We start from the raw sequence: 18,732 nt of genomic DNA, 5'->3' as shown, positions 1-18,732 counted from the left end.
TCACATACATAAACTATAAATACAACCACTAGTACTAACTGTAGATATTAGTATCACAATAGCCTTGGATATATGTTGGAGGGAGTTGCTGTTTAAATTCTTTTGCTTTTATTCAACTTTTATATTTAAAATGTAAGGCAAAACAATATTTTATATTCTGTTTCACTAGAAGATGCATGGAACGTTTTTTTACTTTTTGGTAAAGTACATATGGGAACTGGCTTACCAAGTCAGGCAACATTATTCCCTGCAAAAAGTAGTTGCTATCACACACTTTTCCTGAAACATAAATGCTGTATGACCAATTTGTTTTATCTTCCACAAGACAAAAAGGACTGAGTAAAAGTCATTGTCAAAATGAATGTTTAACAGTTGTACAAAAAGAGACACAAAAATATACATTGCAGCTTTTGCCTCAGAAGTATCTAAGCAAGGTTGCAAATCCATGGCAAATCCATGGCTCACAAGTGCAGAACCTAACCAAACTACAAACCAAACCAAACTGTCTTAAAGCAGCCAGACAGCTGTAGTGGTCATATCTACTGAACTGAGAACTGGCACCTTGATTATCATTTGTCTGCATCTGTCTATAGTATGAACACACCTCATAAGTGCATACAAATTGCGGCACAAGAAAACATGCTATCCATACAAACAAATACAGGGGCGAGCCAAGCCGACCAGGCACCCTAGGCAACCCGGTCGTCCACCTCGCCCCCCCACCCATGTTTTTGCGCGCGTGCGCAGTTCCAGGAGGGGGGGGTTGCTACACAATGGGTCATTGCCCCCACTGCTAATGGCAAGCGGCGGGGCAATGACAAAGGAGGAGGACTAGGGTTAGGCAGGGGAGACTCCTGCCTGGCGCCCCCTAATTGTTGCTCCCTAGGCAGCTGCCTCTTCTGCATTTGCAAATTTTTATTTTGTAAATTGTGTATGCTAAGTCTTTCCTTCTCCTTAAACACACAGGCCTTTTCCAAGGATGAACTTGGGGATACATTGCCCTTTTAATGCCAAAATGGAAAAAAATAAGGCTCTTTATATAGCCCTGCTTAATTTGGATGTTTTGAGCTTTGTAGCTGTGACTTAATTCCTGCCTTACATGGTCCTTCTCATGCTTTGGTGCCTAACATTGTGGATTTTCTGGTATTTCATTTCAGGGTTGTATGCATCAAATCTGCCTGCTTTCTTTTTCTATTAGCATATTATCTCCTCTGCAGTTTCTTTCTGGTGCCCTTAGCTCTTGTTTTCACTCAGCTACACTTTTCTGCCCTGACATTAGGCATGTCCTATGGTTTGTGCTGCTACCGGTATGGACATATAGCATAGTTTCTGCCTCACTTTCTTTAATGAGTCTATAATATTCCTTCACTTATTCATAGTCTTTTTAATGGGTCGACATTGTCCCAGTTTTGTGCCAGCCTTAAAGAGCTGCTGTGTGACCTGCCCTGCTAAACAAATATGCATTTCACAAGGGTTCCGTTAAGCTAATGCCATAGGGGGGTTGATATCAGCATGCCCAGCACATGCCTTAACCTGGAACCAGATATCGGCCCTCAAATGCGAGAGTTTGCATTTTGGAGCAGATATCTGCCGTGTGTGCCTGCAACTGGACCAACACACACAACACAGTTGTTCAGGGCAGGCAAAGAGAAAAGCTAATGTCAACGTTGGGGCTGGTTCTTGGCACACGCTGTTCCACAGGCATTAGCCTTACCCTTAAAGAATTTATTCATAAGTACAAGCCTTGTTTGGTGTATTCTAACAACAGAATTGGGAAGATCTTGTTTCTTGATACTACTATACGGAGTCATCTAAATAATAAACCATTTCAAGAACATCCTAACTGACCCAGTTCCTAATTCTAAGCCTGCAAAACCAACTGTTTTTATTGCACTTGTACAAACATGTGTAAGGGGGTTTTCTGCAGTCATGAAGTAAGACAGCCATCTAATCTAATCTGCCAGATGATGGATCTTGTCACTGTCTGATCTTCTCCAATGTATTAATATTTTAATATAGATATATTTATTATTTATAAACCATCTGATATATGCCGAGATGTATGTGTGCAGACACAGATGAGGCAATAGATATGGTGCAAAGACAAGCAGACACTATGTATTCATACACCCTGCTGGGCTGGAGATGAATAGGATGAGACTAAAGAGACGATGCAAAAGCTGCAGATATCGGTCGTCTCGTCGATCGGGCAGGTTAAAAGATTTGAGGCCGTTGAAGGCGCCCAAGCAAAATTTACATTAAGGGCTGAATCGGCAGGTGGAGGTAGAATTTCTATTGTTTCTACTTCCATATCTGACAATTCAGCCTTAAACTTCAATGGGTGGGAACGATCTTCCCTGTGACCAAAAAACGTTGCATGAAAGATCGTTATTGCTACATATATGGCCACCTTTAGTCTCACCAAACAAGATGGACACTCTGGTGTAATAAATATCCTCCAGCGAAACCTCTCAGGGATCATTATAGCCTGACTCCCTTTCTAAACCAAAACTGCAGATGTCGCCTTGGGAATTCTAACCCCACTACTTTTTGCTTCTTGCTTACTAAGCCTGGCCATATTTCCCAACTGTCCAGATTTTCAACGGACAGTCCCTCTTTTAACAGCTCAGTCCAGTCCCAGATTCTTACTTAGGAGTCCATCATTTCCCTCTGATCTCCTGCACTGAACACTAAAAAAGATACAAACTTAATTAAAAAGTAGCTTTTGGCAGAGAACCCAGAAATCTTAAGCTTCACCTGCACTTAGATACATTGTTTCTCAGACTTAATTAAATAAGTGGGCTTTTGGCAGAAAGCTGGGAAATCTTAACAAGCAACACCTGCACTTAGACACAATTGTAACTAATAAGATAAACAGGTCTCTTGGGGGAACTGAGAATTAAAGGGCAGCTTAAAGGGCAATTTCACCTTTTTAGCAAAACTGTAATAACACATAAAACAACCCCAAATCCCCCAGAAATGTATTCAGACTTTAAATAGCCTGCCAAATTTAGTAAAATGGGAATGTTATTTAGGGATATGGTCGCAAAATGGGCATGGTCAATTCTGTGCAGCATTTCTTTTTGTCCCTCTGTATGTTATACCCCTATGGGTTGTTGTATGACAGGTGCTAGAATGTTACTATCTGATTCTAGTTTACAGCTTGACTAAGGAATAACCATTCAGGGTGTAAGGACTTTAGGGTGATCTTGGACTCCTGTACTAAGGCCTATTGACACTTCACACCCTGCTTATCCACCTCCTGCTACAGTGGTGTCCATCAACGGAGCCAGAACCATGTGTTTCCTGCCATTATATAAATACAGCAGATAGCTCCAAGATCCCTGGGCCAGTTGGGGAAACCTCCCTCCCAAATGGCATAGAATAAGAACTGGGACTTCCTGAGCAGTTGGGGAAGCTAACCCTTTGGTTAACCCCCTACATTAATATTCCATTTCACACTCATTTATTTTCTAAACACATCTATTTCTACAGGACTGCTAATAAATAGAAATAATTACTGACTCTTTTCCTTTATATACCCGGGGCAATATACTAAGGGCTGCAGAAAGTCTGCATAGTGAGATCACTGCTGGAGAGAGGTGATTTGTATGTGTTTTATGAGGCTGTAAGGTGATTTTAACAGTATGCAGGTAAATCTGACAACTGATTTATTCTCCAAAATAGGTTCCCACTGTAAAATCATTTTGCAGTTATGAAGATAAATCCTAGATGTGCCACAGCTCAGCTATAAGGCATAGACCATGTCACTTGCTATGTGCCATTATGTTTGAAAAGTTAAGAAAATCTTCTGACCTTATATTAATCCAAATCACAAAAAGGAACAGAATATACATTTGCTTATTTTTTCCCATAAATGTACCAGCACACCATGTTCTCATGGAAATCTGACAGTAAATTGTTTTCTTCTATTTGAACAAAGTGCTCCCTTTTAAGGTTTTACCTAGCAGCTAAATTAGTAAATCTGGAGCAGGTACCCTTTGGCCCTCAAGCTGTCCCAGAACTACAATTCCCAGTATCCTTCCCTCAGCTGCGCTGGCACTGGGGGTTGCTGGAAGCAGTAGTGCTATAACAGATGGAGTGCTTAAGGCTGTATATCCCAGGTCTAAAATATACATATTTCCTAGTGAACTAAGGAAAGTAGGCATTTGTACGGATAAAATCCAAAAAAATGGTATGCTTTCATGAATGCTAATAATGTATAAAAGTACCCACTATGATTATTGTGACAAGTTCTTTGTTGCTGAAAATTAATTTAAAATATGAGTCTTTGTGTCAGATTAAATTAAGTATGAAGCGTTCTCCTCTCCCTTTCTCATTTGGGTTCCTTCAGCTTTATAAGGTTTCTTTGGTAAAGCCTGCAGTTATTGGAGATTACTCGAAGGACCAACACATTTATAAGTCATCTCCTTAAATACACAGACACATTTTGTGTTCCAGTGTACTAACAAACAGAGGACTTACAGTAATAATTACCCTTATAAACAAGGGTTACAGAAAACAACTGGAGGCTAAAAGGGATGGGGGACATTTTATCCATAAGGTTAGTGGAAAGAACTGGTAATTATTCTTATGCTATGCTGACTGCTAATAATGCTTTATGCATCAGATATGTTTCTTTAATCTGATCTACAGGGAGCATTTCAAAGCTTGGAGGGTAGGGGAGAGTATGATTGAGGCAGGGTGAAGCTCAAGAGAAATCTCTTTTGTCAGGAATGGAATGAGAGCAGAAGACAGATGAAGGTCAAAAGCATTGCATAAGGAATGTGAAGAACTGGTATTAAGGGTGATGGCTCATGGGACACTTCATGGAAAATCTCTTCTACCCAAAGTGACAAAGTGACAAAGTTCCCCAAAATGCCTCTTCATTGGGCAGAATGTCTATAGCTGTAGGTATAACAATTGACTTAAGTAATTATGTCATTAACCTGTTTTACTAGTGCCAATTGCCGTTTTCCTTTAAAATCAGGAGTTACTTTAAAGCCATCACCCTTAGGAAGTGGTGTCATTATTAACTAATACAATATACATGAATCAAAGTTATTTGTAAAAGTAATAACAGCTGTAACAAGTATTTACTGATATGTTTCTGTTCTGTGGTTATGGAATGTTGTAGCTGATGATATGGAATGGTGAGATAAATAGAAGAGCCTAGTGGCGGCATTTAGAACAAGCTAAAGTTCAGGAAATGATTAAAGAGTTGCTATGTGGTAGTTGTTTGTATAGGCAAAGAAAGTATTTTTACAATGTTAGTCATTGAAAATAGTTTTGCAAACAAGTGCAAAAAAACAAATGCAAGAGTGAAAATTGTGATACCCCTGTATATAGAAATATTAGAAAGTTAGCTTCTTCAGTCTGATATTATGTGGTATAGACTGTAAATCTGTGTGGTTGAATTAAAGGTTAAACGGTATGTGTATTCTGTGGGACTGGGGAGGTGATGGCGGTGATAATGAATTTCAGTTGAGTTATAGATACCACCATAACTTCTACAAGGCTCTCTCCTTCTGCACTGTCATGTGACCAATTACCATTCTGCTATTCCCTCTATCTAGAATTTTCTAGAAAAAGTGAGTTCTAAATACAGTAGATTGCAGCCCCTACAGACTACAGCTACAAGATCATATTTATATCTACCACATAAATATTGTGAAGCTAATGCAGTTTCATTTGAGTGCAAGATAATCTGCTTTTTTGTAAGCAGATGATAAAAAAAAAAAAAAATGAAGTGAAGGTTCCACCTTGACTGACACTTGAATGTCCTGTCAAGATAGATTTAAGCACTGACAGTATATCAAGGAAAGGATCCAGGAGAACAGTTTTCTCTTTAATTTGCACATTCCTTGGCCTGTTTTTGCAAAAGCCACAAAGCAGAGAAATGGTGTCTCAGGTTAAAGCAGATCTAAAGATGGCCATACACAGTGCCATGTTAGTGGTCCTTGCTGCCCTGAGGAGGCCAAGTTGATGTCATTCCCCTGCCACCACCAGATGCCACCACCATCAGATTTTTGAAGCATAGGAACCTTATTGCTGGAGCATGACAGAAACAAGCCTTATGTGTTTTATTCATAGGCTCAATATCCAGCCAATTATATACTGAGGGAAGCAATGAAAAAATCATTAAAGGAACAGTTGGCCTCAAAAGGGAAATACACAGAATGCACATGATGTCTATCCTTCTTATCTCAGGGATTAAATGGTAAATCTTTAGTGTCAGTAAATACTGCCCTCATTCTTTGAATATACATCTTTAGTAGTAACGTCCTGCTATGTTTCCCATGGGCAGACATAGTATTTGCATACTAGCTTTACTATTGAATGCACAGATATACTGTAACATAGTGCAAGTCATAGAAGTTGCCCACGCATCCTTTCTTGCTTGATGTTCTTTGTTCTTGACAAATTATTTATTTCTTATTCTTTTTTTTCATTGCAAGTTTATAAAACAAAAGAGCAATTTTGACAGTTCCTGCTTGTATTTGGAGATACAAGAGCCGCTCAGGGATTAAAGAATTTATGATAAATCACAAGCCTGAGTGTCAGGCTCCTCTTCATAGATGCCCATATGATTGTTGCTGGACGGCTGACAGTATGTATAAAGCCATGCATTAGCACCCAGCTCATGGAGCCTCTATCCTTTGCTGCCAATGGCTTGTCCTGCATTCTCTTTTACTTATATGAGGCTTGTTCATCTTTTTTGATTCTCGTTTCTCATTCTTCTGGGATCAAGAGGATAAGTTGTTCTTCCTATCAAAAAGCCCAGTGAGATTTGTGCCTACTCATTATGATTCACCCAGATGCTCTTCGACCGTTCACTTCCTTCCCTCTGTGGCATAGCCAGTGAAAACACAAAACTGCTTACAGAAAACCTGATTTTTTTCAAGTTTATTTCAGAGAAGAGAAGGGCAGTGAATTTTAGTTGTGCTAGAGAGGCAAAGCTAGTCTTGCAGGAAATCTCGCAGTGCTAAGAGTTGGTCTCTGGAACTGTCTCCATTTAATCAATATAGTCCTGCTTATGCTATCATTATGCCATCAGAATTGATGGCAGTTGCACAAAGATTGAATTTAACACAATTTCCTCATGGTTCATAGCTCTTATTGTTACAATGCCACATCTAGCATTGTATTTTGTAATCCTTTCTGTGTTATTCTAGGACAGTAAAACTCAAAACGCACTTTGCAGATACAGTTTTTAGTTAAACCAGCACACACAGACTGCACACAATGACGATCTGTTATGCGTTGATGATTTCAAGATCTCAGATGAGATATATAATTAAGCCTATGCCCAGTGGTTGTCTTACATGATATTTTATAATAGACAATTATTCAGTTGACATCACCAAGCACCAATAATAACTGATTACATTACAAAAATCTGTTAGTAGTTACATATTTAGCAAATCCTCAGGGTTCTTGTGTATAATAAGTATTAAAAATGTGCCTTTATTGTATATTAACAGAACAGAACCCATAAGAGCCCATTTACGGAAGCAAGCACAATAGGCAACGTTCTTTTCCCAGTGAGTTTCTCCTAAAAAGTTATTTGTACCAAAATGTGCTCTTCACACTTGCCTATAGCTGTGCTCAGCCCTTGCAGCTTTCCATTTAAAATCTGCTGCCATGCCTATTTACGCAGGGGAACCCTGAAGCTACTGTCACCTACTGGGGTCAGTGATTTAAAAGTTGCAAAAAATTAGACAAATATTTCAAAAACTTTAAAGAATAAATAATGAAGACCACTTGAAAAGTTGCTTAGAATGAGCTATTTTACAACATGCTAAAAATTAACTTAAAGGTGAACCACCCCTTTAACATGTGTTTATAAAATGCTAGCATGTTCTGCAGTGTTGTACAATAAATGGGTGTGGAAATTAAACATACAAGGAAACAAAAATAGCCAATAACCAATACAAGAAATAAAGAAGACCTTGCTCAAAAGAGCTTGCAATCTAGTATTTTGATTTCACTAATGAATAATGAAAACGTATATTATTAAACTTGTATGAAAATATTTTTCCTGACAACCTAAGAATTGTAAAGCTTTACGGGGGGGGAGATGTGATGTGAAAACAGCAGGTGCACAGTTCCATGTTTTTTGCACTTTGCACCACTGCTATTTGCTAAAGAAAAATAGAAATGTGATGCAATAAAATATGTTGAAACTTGCACACATTGCCATTCTTATAAGTGCACATATTATATTGCAGGGAGTTACTGGTTATCCACCTTTGGTTCCATAATATTCAGAGCAAACATAAAAGGGCACATGGGACTTGCCTTTCTCATACTTTATAAAAACAGAAGAATAAAGCACGTACCATTGTGAAATACAGATACAGTAACAAATACAGCATTATCAATGTTTATGTTCAAATGAAATGCAAAAATGATTAAAACAAACAGACTACTTCTTATTTAAAAGTTGCAACAGATTGAAACTTGTATTAAGGCATCTGTGTCAGTAATTTCTTATCTTAATGATGCAAATTTTATAAAAAAATATTTCTGTGCAAATATAGAACTATTACAAAAAACAACACTAATAAATAGTCTGTTTGCATTTTCAATAGTAGTCTCACCCAACTGTCCAGGGGTATCCAATGGACTAAAAACTACCCTGAGCCCTACCACACTGGAGTCCCTAATTGCCTGTTAAATACTAACCCCCTCTTCCCCTTGGCGGGAGAATGTGTAATATTAAGCAGTAGTATACTAGTGCATTGTTATTCATTACAGCTTTAAATGAACTAACTATTTGTAGTTATGATCTCAGGGTTTATTAATGTATTTTTTATTTTACTTATAGATATGATTTGTAACAAGGTGGAGAGCTTAGGCATTTAGAAGCAGAAATACAACTTTGATGGTAAGTTCTTTTGAATACATTTATATTGTAGTCAATGTAGTTTTCTGTCTTCTGTTGTACTTACACATGTATAATAACAGTATATATTCATGGGAAAACCTATGGCAATTGCCCTCGATTTCTGTTCCTTGTAAAAACTGTTCTGTATTATTAATGAGGCTTCGCCAATATAGTACCCAGCACATTTAGGTGGAAGGCTATGAGCATTGCTGACCGAGCAGACAAGCAGGCTAGTTTGAAACTTCCCAAGCTCCCAGTGGTTTCACTTAGTCTGTAGAACAGGTTGTTAGCTGTTAATATCTCCCTGAACATACACAGACACTTAATCTGCACTGTTAACATTGTGCCCACCAGTGAGACAGCTGTAATAGTGAATATAAGCAAACGGATTAGAAATGAATAAAAAAATTGATTTACTTTGTGTTTTAACTATGGGACAAAGTCACAGATATGAACTGTCCATTAAGCTGATAATTAGTTGATTCCTCACATTTTTGCCTTCTATACGGCCCCAGTCACAATAGGGTTGCCATATGGCTGGTATTTCACCGGCCTAGCCCGTAAAAACACCTGCCAAAGCCAGGGCCAGTATTACAAATTTATCGGCAATGTAGCTGCTGGTAAATCAGTAATATCCCGAAGTTCAGCCCCTGGCCCGTCCCCTTAACCCTCAATCCACCCAGAACCCGTCCCAAACATACCCTTTTTCTTCCTTCTTCTCCTTCCCTGATACTCCTCGCCCTGCCCCATTTGTCACCGCCCCACCCCTTTTGTTTCCAACCCCCCACTGACCGGTAACATTATATTAATCAACCTAAAAACACAAAAGCAGGAATTTTTTGAGTGTATGTGTATGTACATATATATATATATATTTTCAGCACCCAGTCTTTGCCCCGATATTGGTGAGTGCCGATTCTTTACAAGACTATATATATATATGTATATATATATATATATATATATATATATATATATATATATATAATGTAAACACAGTAGGAATGGTTTTCCACTAATGCAGCTTAATATGTCAAGTACAAGCTCTGTTTTATTATCACAGAGAAAAAGAAAATACCTTTTAGACTCTTATCCAGCAGGGATGAAATAATGCATTTAGTGCAGCCTTATTTACTTGTATTTATGTTTGGTATCATCAGCTGTTTATTGATCTCCACCAATCAGTTTTAGGACAGGATTGTTCCAGCCATGGCAAAGTGGTGCTTGACTACAACAATAGGTACACATTGCATTAGTCACGGTGACCCACTTTGTCTAGAGAGTACCATCATGCTCTAATTGTACAACTAATCTAACTAGATCAATGATTTTTACCAGCCACCTTGTTCCAAGAGCCACAACGCTTGACTTTTGTAAATACAGGCAGGGCACTATATCTCACTCAGCCATCTGTTGCACTGCCCTAAGCACCCCTGGGTTTGAAAAACATATCAGGCTTACAAACAATAAAAACATTTCAGTTCTAGTTCTGTGAATTTTTCAAAGACAAAATGCAGCAATAGAGAATGTTACAGCCATGCCAGACAATTTCACACAAATTACCCAACCATTAATCTGGCACATCTCACAAGGCACAACAGTTTGCTTTGTGCCATTCTTGGCAAGCAGCACTGGCTTCTTCTTTGATTTAGTCTAGAGAAAATACGACAAGTAAAGGGGTCACTAGGGACCTACTTCCCTCAACCTGTACATGGGGACAGAGCCGACATTGCTCCTGTGAACACCTGCCTATTCCGTGCCCGTCGTTTAGAAGAAATAAACTGCTAAATTGGCAGATTACTATCGATGCACTAACCTAAAAGATGATGGGAATAATACTGTTTTCCAGTAACCAACAAACTGTTTGATAAAATTGTTTGTTGGATGAAGTGTGAGGCACGTAAATCTCTTCCTCTAGGGCAGGGCTGTGGGCCAGATGTGGCCCTCCAAAGGGTATTTATGACCCCCAGTCTGGTTACTATATGACATCATCATTTTAATGTAATCCAGCCCTCCAATGTGCTGTATAAGATATTATTGAGCCCCTTCATGTAATGAGTTGGACTGCACTGCTCTAGGGTTTAGGCTGATGTAATAAATGTAATAAAAGCCACAATAAAAAGTGTGCCCAGAAGCAGTAACCTATAGCAACCAATCAGATGTCTGCTTTTAGACACTCTTTAGTGTGTAAACAAAAAGTTAAAATCTATGCCTCTGAAAACAACCATAGTATATAGAGGATAACTGCAATGTTTACCTCCCAGTTAAAGTAACTGAGCTTGTGCTGCTATGAGCCATTATGTAAAAATGAAATTTTGTTACTCATTATCTGGCCAGACTATAGTTAAATATCAAGTCAGGTATTTAGGTACTTGTAGGTATATAGGTGTAAGCCTCAGTCCCAGCAAAACTCTTGAATTAACATTTACATCAAAGTGCTATGATTAAATATTAGGTTTACTTATGAGTGCCACAGTTCAACTGAGTATTATGAGTATAACTTTACTTCTATACATAAATATACAGACCCTCTGAACAAGCACAAGTAGAAAAAATCTCATACTACCTTTTTTTGGGCCAACATTTGCTCCAGACTCTCTTAGCTCATAGATATATAAAAATGATAATGGCAGGAGTCTCACACACCATCAAACCAAACACTCTCATTTCATTTATTATGTATGATTTTACCTACATGTGTACAGAAGTGTTATAAAAGCCCAGACTAAGTGCTCACATTAAATAAATTATGTAGAACTTTACTGAGGTAGGTGACTCCCAGTCCAACAAACTGGGTACTCGCATTCAATTTTTGTTTGTTTTCAATATGAAAATATTGCATAAAGTCACAAGAAGCCCTAAGATCATGCATTTCTTGAACACAGACATAATAAAGGAAGAACTGGCTGCCAAGTGTGTCTGCAGAAAATAATATAATATTATAATATTTAGAATTTTTTAGAAAAGTATAGCTTGATAGAAATAGCTTTCCAATATAAGCATCTTATATTTATGGTTTGCCACAATTAGTAGCACTAATAGTCAGGTATCAGTGGTTTTATTTATTGATTCACAGAGCTATTCTATCATAGGGAAGCATAGCTTTTCTATATACAAATAGATATGGTACTTAAACCTAAAGTCAGAGGGGTGGGGAAATTTGGTGCTGGGCCTGACTTTGTACAGATTCTTGGGCAATAAATGCCAGTGTGAGACAGGGTATTGTATCTGCATAGGGGCAGCACAGAGCCCTGAGAAGGATTGCTGGTAAACTTTTCCAACTGACATATATTAAATACTTCTAGGGCAGGACTGCAAAACTGCGTATTGAAGTTATTGTTGTTTACCATAGCCCCAGTGTGAATGAGCTTTTATGGTTTAACACCTCTTTCCATTATTGGCTAAAGCTTGCTTGGCAACAAGGCTCTGACCCAACTTTAATAGCAATAATGGAGCAATAGCATGGACAAAACTTATTTTTATGTGCCCGCTACTACAATATTGGCACTGTATGGTGTAAATTATTATCTAAGTGTTAAATCTCTCAATTCTAAATACACAATAATTTCCTGTACCTGAATCCTTTATAAGGCAGCAGTGTTGACCAATCTCTGATAATTAGTGATACCTTGTAGTCTCAAATTCAGCACTGTGGTGCCAGACAGATCTGCAGTATATTCTGTAGTTAGATACATAATTGGGAATGTAAATGCCACCTAACACCTGAAAGGAGGAAGAAAAACGGTGAGTAATCTCTCTGAGCAAAGCAGGACACCTAGACATCTTTGTGTCCTTTGTGTCACTCAAATAAATCATACGTCCCAACATTTGCAAAATGCAAAGAGGGACAAAAAGAAATGGCATGCATGTGTAGTGTGGCAAAAAAATGACCACACCCCTTTTTTATGATCACACCCCCTAAATACCTCTTCCATTTTACAAAATTTGGAAGGTTAAATAAAGTTTGAATACATTTCTGGGGATTTTGGTGTTGTTTTATGTGTTTTTACAAATTTGCTAATGAAGGTGAAATTGCCTTTTAACAAGTCTCAGTTTGCCCAAGAGACCTGTTTAGCTTATTAGTTAAGCTATTAGTTATTGTATCTCAGTGCAAGTGTTGAGTATTCTGGACTCTCTGCCAAAAGGCTGTAATTTCAAATGTATTGAAATTCTGTCTAATAAAATTTGAGAAACTTTGTATCTTTTTTGGCATTCTGTGCAGATCAAAGGGAAATTAGGGACTTTTCATTAAGAATCCGGGACTGCAGGCTGAGATGTTAAAATCAGAACTGTCCCGCGAAAATTGGGACAGTTGGGAGGTATGCAAATTGCAATGCTTAGTAGAATCAAAATTAATAAGATACTGTATGCACCGCAACCCCCCCCCCCCCCCAATGAGCTTAATTAAGGAAAGAGACAGCCCCTGACACCAGTTTTGTTCAGACAAATAAGACATTATTGAAGAATCTGTGAATTAATTAATAAGCCACAGGGTTGGATAAATATAAAATCACAGCCAAACAAATTAAAACTAATTAAAAGCACATAGCCATCAGAATATAAATGATCCTGATATATATATATATATATATATATATATATATATTTATATATATAATATTGCTAGATACTATTTGTCCTTGAAGTTATGTGTAAAGCACAAATGGCTTTAAGGAGGGAGGAGGTGGTCAGCAACTATTGCCGATGTGTGCTTTAATGGAATCCAAGGAATGGATCAGATGCAAAGGTATTGAAATTCTGGTGATGTCCAGATGGTTTCACCTTCACCGCCCAACATCAAAATGATTTATGTGCCAGATTGTTTAGCCACATGTTTGTTGCATCAGTTGATGCACTTGTGCAAAATTCAAAATGAGTTAGAATGAAGGCATTCATTGTGCTGAGCACAGCTATATGGAAGTGCAAGAAGTGGCTTGGGATGCAAGTACCTTGCAGTGCAGTAAGTAACTATAGTTACTGAATGTAAAGCCATAAGAAGTAAGGAACTGAAAATAGCAAGGCGCAAGAATATAATAATTGGATTTTTAGGAAAGTGAATTAGATTAGAAGATACTAATGTTCAACAGTAATACCAGAGCTGGACTAAGGAGCTTTACACCTGTTGTAAATTTAGGCAAGGTGGCCTTGGAAGGCTGAAGCGTGATAAACAGCATACAGCAATTAATAACCCAAAGAACACTCCACGCCCTTCCAAAAATAGTTGTGCACTAGAAAGGTGCTTCTGCTGCCTACCCACAGTTCTGGCCCTGAAGAACACAGTCATGTTTAGAGTGAAGACACACAGAGCTACTAGTAGCAGCTACTTGTCGTGGCTACAGAAACAGACAGTGCTGATCATTTACTGATACTTGTTTCTACATGTGTTTTAGCAGAGGCAGGTATTTTCTGGGATTTAGTAGCCGTGACAAATAGCTGCTACTAAATAGCTCCATTTGTCTTCACCCTTAAAGAGATACTGACACCAGAAATTAAACCCTTTTTACAACTGTGATAACATTGTCTTTGCATGCTATTTATAATTGTACCATAAATGTATTTGCCCAATACTTTTATATTACCTATCTGATGCCCCATGTCCCTCTATGTTGGGGCTGCCATATTTGTGCAGCAGGAGGCCGTTAGCATTAGAAGCTATAACTGACAGGCTGAGAAGGGACAGCCAGGTTGGCAAAACAGTCAGGTAACATTTTGACAAATTGGACACAGTTGCATCCAAAGTTTTTCAAAGTAGAGATTGCATTATTTCTGGTGCTTAGTGTTAATATAAGAGTTGTGTGTTGGGCACAAGTCTGCTGTTCCTCCTGGCATAGCCTTCAGTGAGAACCTAGGAATTACTGCCAGCTTGAAGGTAGAGTTAGCTTCAGGGTTCCCCTGCATTAGTAGGCACAACAGTAGGCAGGATGGATGCACTGGCGCAGTGATCAGAGAAGTTAGAGCAGGGGGCTCAAACTCAATTTACCTGGGGGCCGCAGGAGGCAAAGTCAGGATGAGGCTGGGCCGCATAAAGGATTTCACAAAAAATTGGCTTTCAAGGGATAATGCAAGGCACGGCGGGCGGGAGCTGCTGATTGCGGAAATGACGTTATGCCATCATAACAGTTATTATGGGAAGACGTTCTGTGTGCACAATTAGCTCCTTAGCAGCTAATCGTGCACACAGAACGTCTTCCCATAATAACTGTTATGATGGCATAACGTCATTTCCGCAATCAGCAGCTCCCGCCCGCCGTGCCTTGCATTATCCCTTGAATCGCAATAAAAATCGCGATCCATTCATTGCTTTTGAGAAGGCGTTGGTGCGGGCCACAAAATACTGTACCGAGGGCCGCAAATGGCCCGCGGGCCGCGAGTTTGAGACCCCTGAGTTAGAGAGTCTTTTGATGAAATTTCTTTACTGTATCACAAAATGACTCTGCCCTTGCCTATCATTAAATATAAGAACTGAGGAAACTTAAAAAGTGCCCTAAACAAGAAAATAACTAAAATTTGGTTAAATTCCCACACTGTTTTACTTCAATACTGGTTTAACATTTTTGTTCATATTTCAGTCATTTTATAATTTGCCCAATTTTTAAGTGAATATGTTACTCCATTTCAGGTCTCCAGAACCCATTATTTCTTACCAAAGCCTAAAATGTTTTTGGCAAAATGAGCAGAAAAACCATCCACATGTTCCTACTTGTCAAAAATCTAAATTGTTGAAACGATATAGAATTAATGGCCTTCAGTATTATTTTACCATTTACCTTTACTTGAACAGTTGCCAAGACAATATCTTTTACTCCAAACTTAGAAGATTTCTAAGCATAAATTGGTCCTTACAGTTTCTGCTGCTCATGGTTCTACATCTGATACAGTAACACATGATGAACCAAGTACAACCTGCAAATGCTCAATAAATGGAATCAAACTTGCCGAGTAACTGTTAAACGAAATACAGTGTAATAGGTAGAACAGAGGATTCGGCTGCCAATTGTAGACTGCATTAAAGGGTGTTTTATTGTTTCAATGTGGGAATTTTGTGACTGTCCACACTGAATGTAGCCATGTGCCAACAACTAAAATGGTACAGTTCCACCTGTGTATACTTGCTAAGATTAAGATATTCCCTAAGATACTAAATGTTAAGTTAACGGTGAACTAACTCTTTAAATGTGTTCATTTGCTGTGGTGTATAATTTCTAACTATCAGTACTAAGTTTAGTTCAACAAGAGTAAGGAGACTCGCAAAGCTACAAGCATTACTGTAGCTAAATAAGGCTCCACTTGTGTAGAATGCTCAAGGACATTATGTTAACAAGTGCATGCAACTTTGGACATGAACGCATAATGAAGATAATGAGCAATTTATGACTATATACATACATAAAATTGGGCTCTGTCACACTGGAATTTATTTATTTTATTCACTCCCACCTGTGTGGGAGTCCAGCTGGTTTAGGGGCAAATGGGAAACATGTTTACCAGGTACAAAATGGATGCACTGAGTGGGTTGGGGGGGGGGGGTTGCGTTGCTAGTGCAGAGAGTGCAATAGTAGATTTAAAAGCCTGACATTTGGTTCCTGATGTTCACATTGCTGCTTGAGGTGAGTTTCTCAACTCGCCCCATGGCAGTGCCCCTGATCATGCCGTGTAGAAAACCCTACTTTGAATAACACACATGCAAATACCCGCATGCCGTTTCCCTAGATGGTGCTGTCTCCTGGTGCCAAAAAAAACCTTTGGTGCCAGGAGGTTGTGGGGGTTTAAATTCTGTCGCACTACTGTGGCTCTGGTTGCACTGTTTGATTGAGCAAATATTGTTCTTCTGCAATGTTTATATATATATATATATATATATATATATATATATATATATATACACTTAAATATACACCTATATATACTTCCTTAAGTATTATTGCTTCTGTTGTGTACCACTAGAGGGAGCTGCATGCCTAAATGTTAGCTCAGCTACAATGTGTTATCTAGCTTGACTTTCTGCTTGTTCTCTATGGTTAGATGTACTTCCTACTTGTAATATAGTATATCGTTTGCCATGTTGGAGCTCTAATAAATAAGTTGTTTAAGCATTACCATTGAGTCCTACCCAACAGCTTCCTTTAGTGTGTGTGTGTGTGTGTGTGTATATATATATAGGGACAAAATGCAAAGAAAAAAGTGTTTATTGAAAAAATCCAACGTTTCGAGCGCGGTATGTGCTCTTCCTCAGGGACTTTGTATGGGGTCTCTGAAATCAGGTTGTAGATCACTTAAAACATGTACAGAGCCCAAAGTATTGTGTGTAGTGTGTCACTTAAAGACAGGCACACTTGCCCTTTAGGTCTCCTTAAATCAGTGTAGCTTGGAGTCCTGATCCTCCAACAGACAGCAATGGCAGCAATGATAAGAGGGCATCAATAAAGCAGAAGAAGATGGGTACATGGCACAAAACCCAAACTTAAAAAAAACCCCAAAAAACTAAAATAACTTTAGAAAGAAAACAACACATATTTAAAAAAATATATTTTGCTTTCATTCTAATTTTGTTTAGAGCTGGAGATGTTTAATGATAAGGGTTCATAAACTCAATTCTTCCTGTAGGCAATTATCATTTTAGTAATGAGATTGCTTAATTGCTTGCTGAAATGAACAGGATGTCTGTGTGGTGTTTTTTTTGACAGTTGCCATTTTAAAGGGCATTAATGTTTGAATTAATCAGACAAAAACCCATCAGTTGTTTGCAGTATTTTCTGACCAGGTGAGAAGCAGCATTTCCTCAGCCAAATGTTCTAATGAGATTTCATTGGCTGAATAGAGTATGGAACTGCAGTTACTGAACAAATGTGAACAATCTGTATGACAGAGGCTGGAGGAAACATGCAGGTTGGCCATAGGTGATTTTTCAGTGTGGTGGGAATTAGTGATGTACGGTTCGAGAAAACCTTGTCCCACACCTGACCCTAACCCGCCTACTCCCAACCCAAACCCTACCTGACCCTCACCTGACCCACCCCACAATGATGTCACAAAAGGGGTGGGGTGTGCAGGGCATGCTCCTATAAATACAGCAGCCGGAAAAGGTAACTTTTTTTCTGATTAAAATACTGTTCTTTTCATATGGTTACCCTAACATAGGGGCCGAGCATCATTTTTACTGGCCAGGCTGTGGCAACCATGACCATCACCAGAGCCGAATTTGTCTTCCGGGCGCCCTGAGACAGTCCCCTGTTGTTCACCTCCCGAGCGCGCATGCTTGAACGTGTGAAGAACCCCCCCCCCCCATGGCCGCGAGCGCATACATTTAAACTCCCATACGGAGCAGTCCCCATTGCTTCGTATGAGAGCAAAATTTTAAAGTTTAGTTTAGATCTGGCCTCTGCACAGATCCGGGCCTGACCATCACAGTTGGCCCCATATGGCCAATAAAGGGCTATATTCCATTTTTTGGTAGTTCGAAGATACTGCTTCATCTAGAGATCAATTCAGCCCATAAAGCAAATGGCCAAGTGGGCCAGTGATCAATTACATTCAGGTTTTGAGTGTTCGCATGGCACAGGTCAGACCAGTTTGGGCAAAACTATCTGAATTGGCCTTGCTTGATTCTCTGCCTGTGTGGAACCAAAACAAGCACATTGCCATTAGCTTCTCATTATAGATTTTATCTTAAGCGAGAAGGAAAGTTATTTTGGCATTTTACTGCCAACAAATTCACCACATTAGTGCCACCTAGAACAATATATTTATTCTGCAGAAAGCTTTACCATACCTGAGTAAAGAGCCCTAGAAGCTCCCTCTGTTTGTTTAAGTTTGCAGCTGCCATTTTACCTTGGTCTTCATAG

At 38.8% G+C, this 18,732-nt stretch overlaps 1 protein-coding gene across 8 annotated transcripts in view; it reads left to right on the top strand.

Moving 5' to 3' along the window:
• Window positions 1-18,732, top strand: part of arvcf (ARVCF, delta catenin family member) — a 309,335-nt gene that overhangs the window by 126,801 nt on the left and 163,802 nt on the right. For all 8 annotated transcript variants that reach the window (XM_031892415.1, XM_012969413.2, XM_031892416.1 and 5 more), the window contains exon 3: window positions 8,831-8,890. Coding sequence is in view for 1 of the 8 variants with exons in the window: in XM_031892421.1 (XP_031748281.1) it covers window positions 8,888-8,890 (3 nt within the window). In the remaining 7 variants the exon portion in view is untranslated. The remainder of the gene's footprint in view (window positions 1-8,830; window positions 8,891-18,732) is intronic.

This window comes from Xenopus tropicalis, chromosome 1 (assembly GCF_000004195.4).
Source record: "Xenopus tropicalis strain Nigerian chromosome 1, UCB_Xtro_10.0, whole genome shotgun sequence".
NCBI lineage: Eukaryota > Metazoa > Chordata > Amphibia > Anura > Pipidae > Xenopus > Xenopus tropicalis.
Note: the sequence above shows the minus strand (reverse complement) of the source record. Positions and strands in the feature narration are given on the sequence as shown.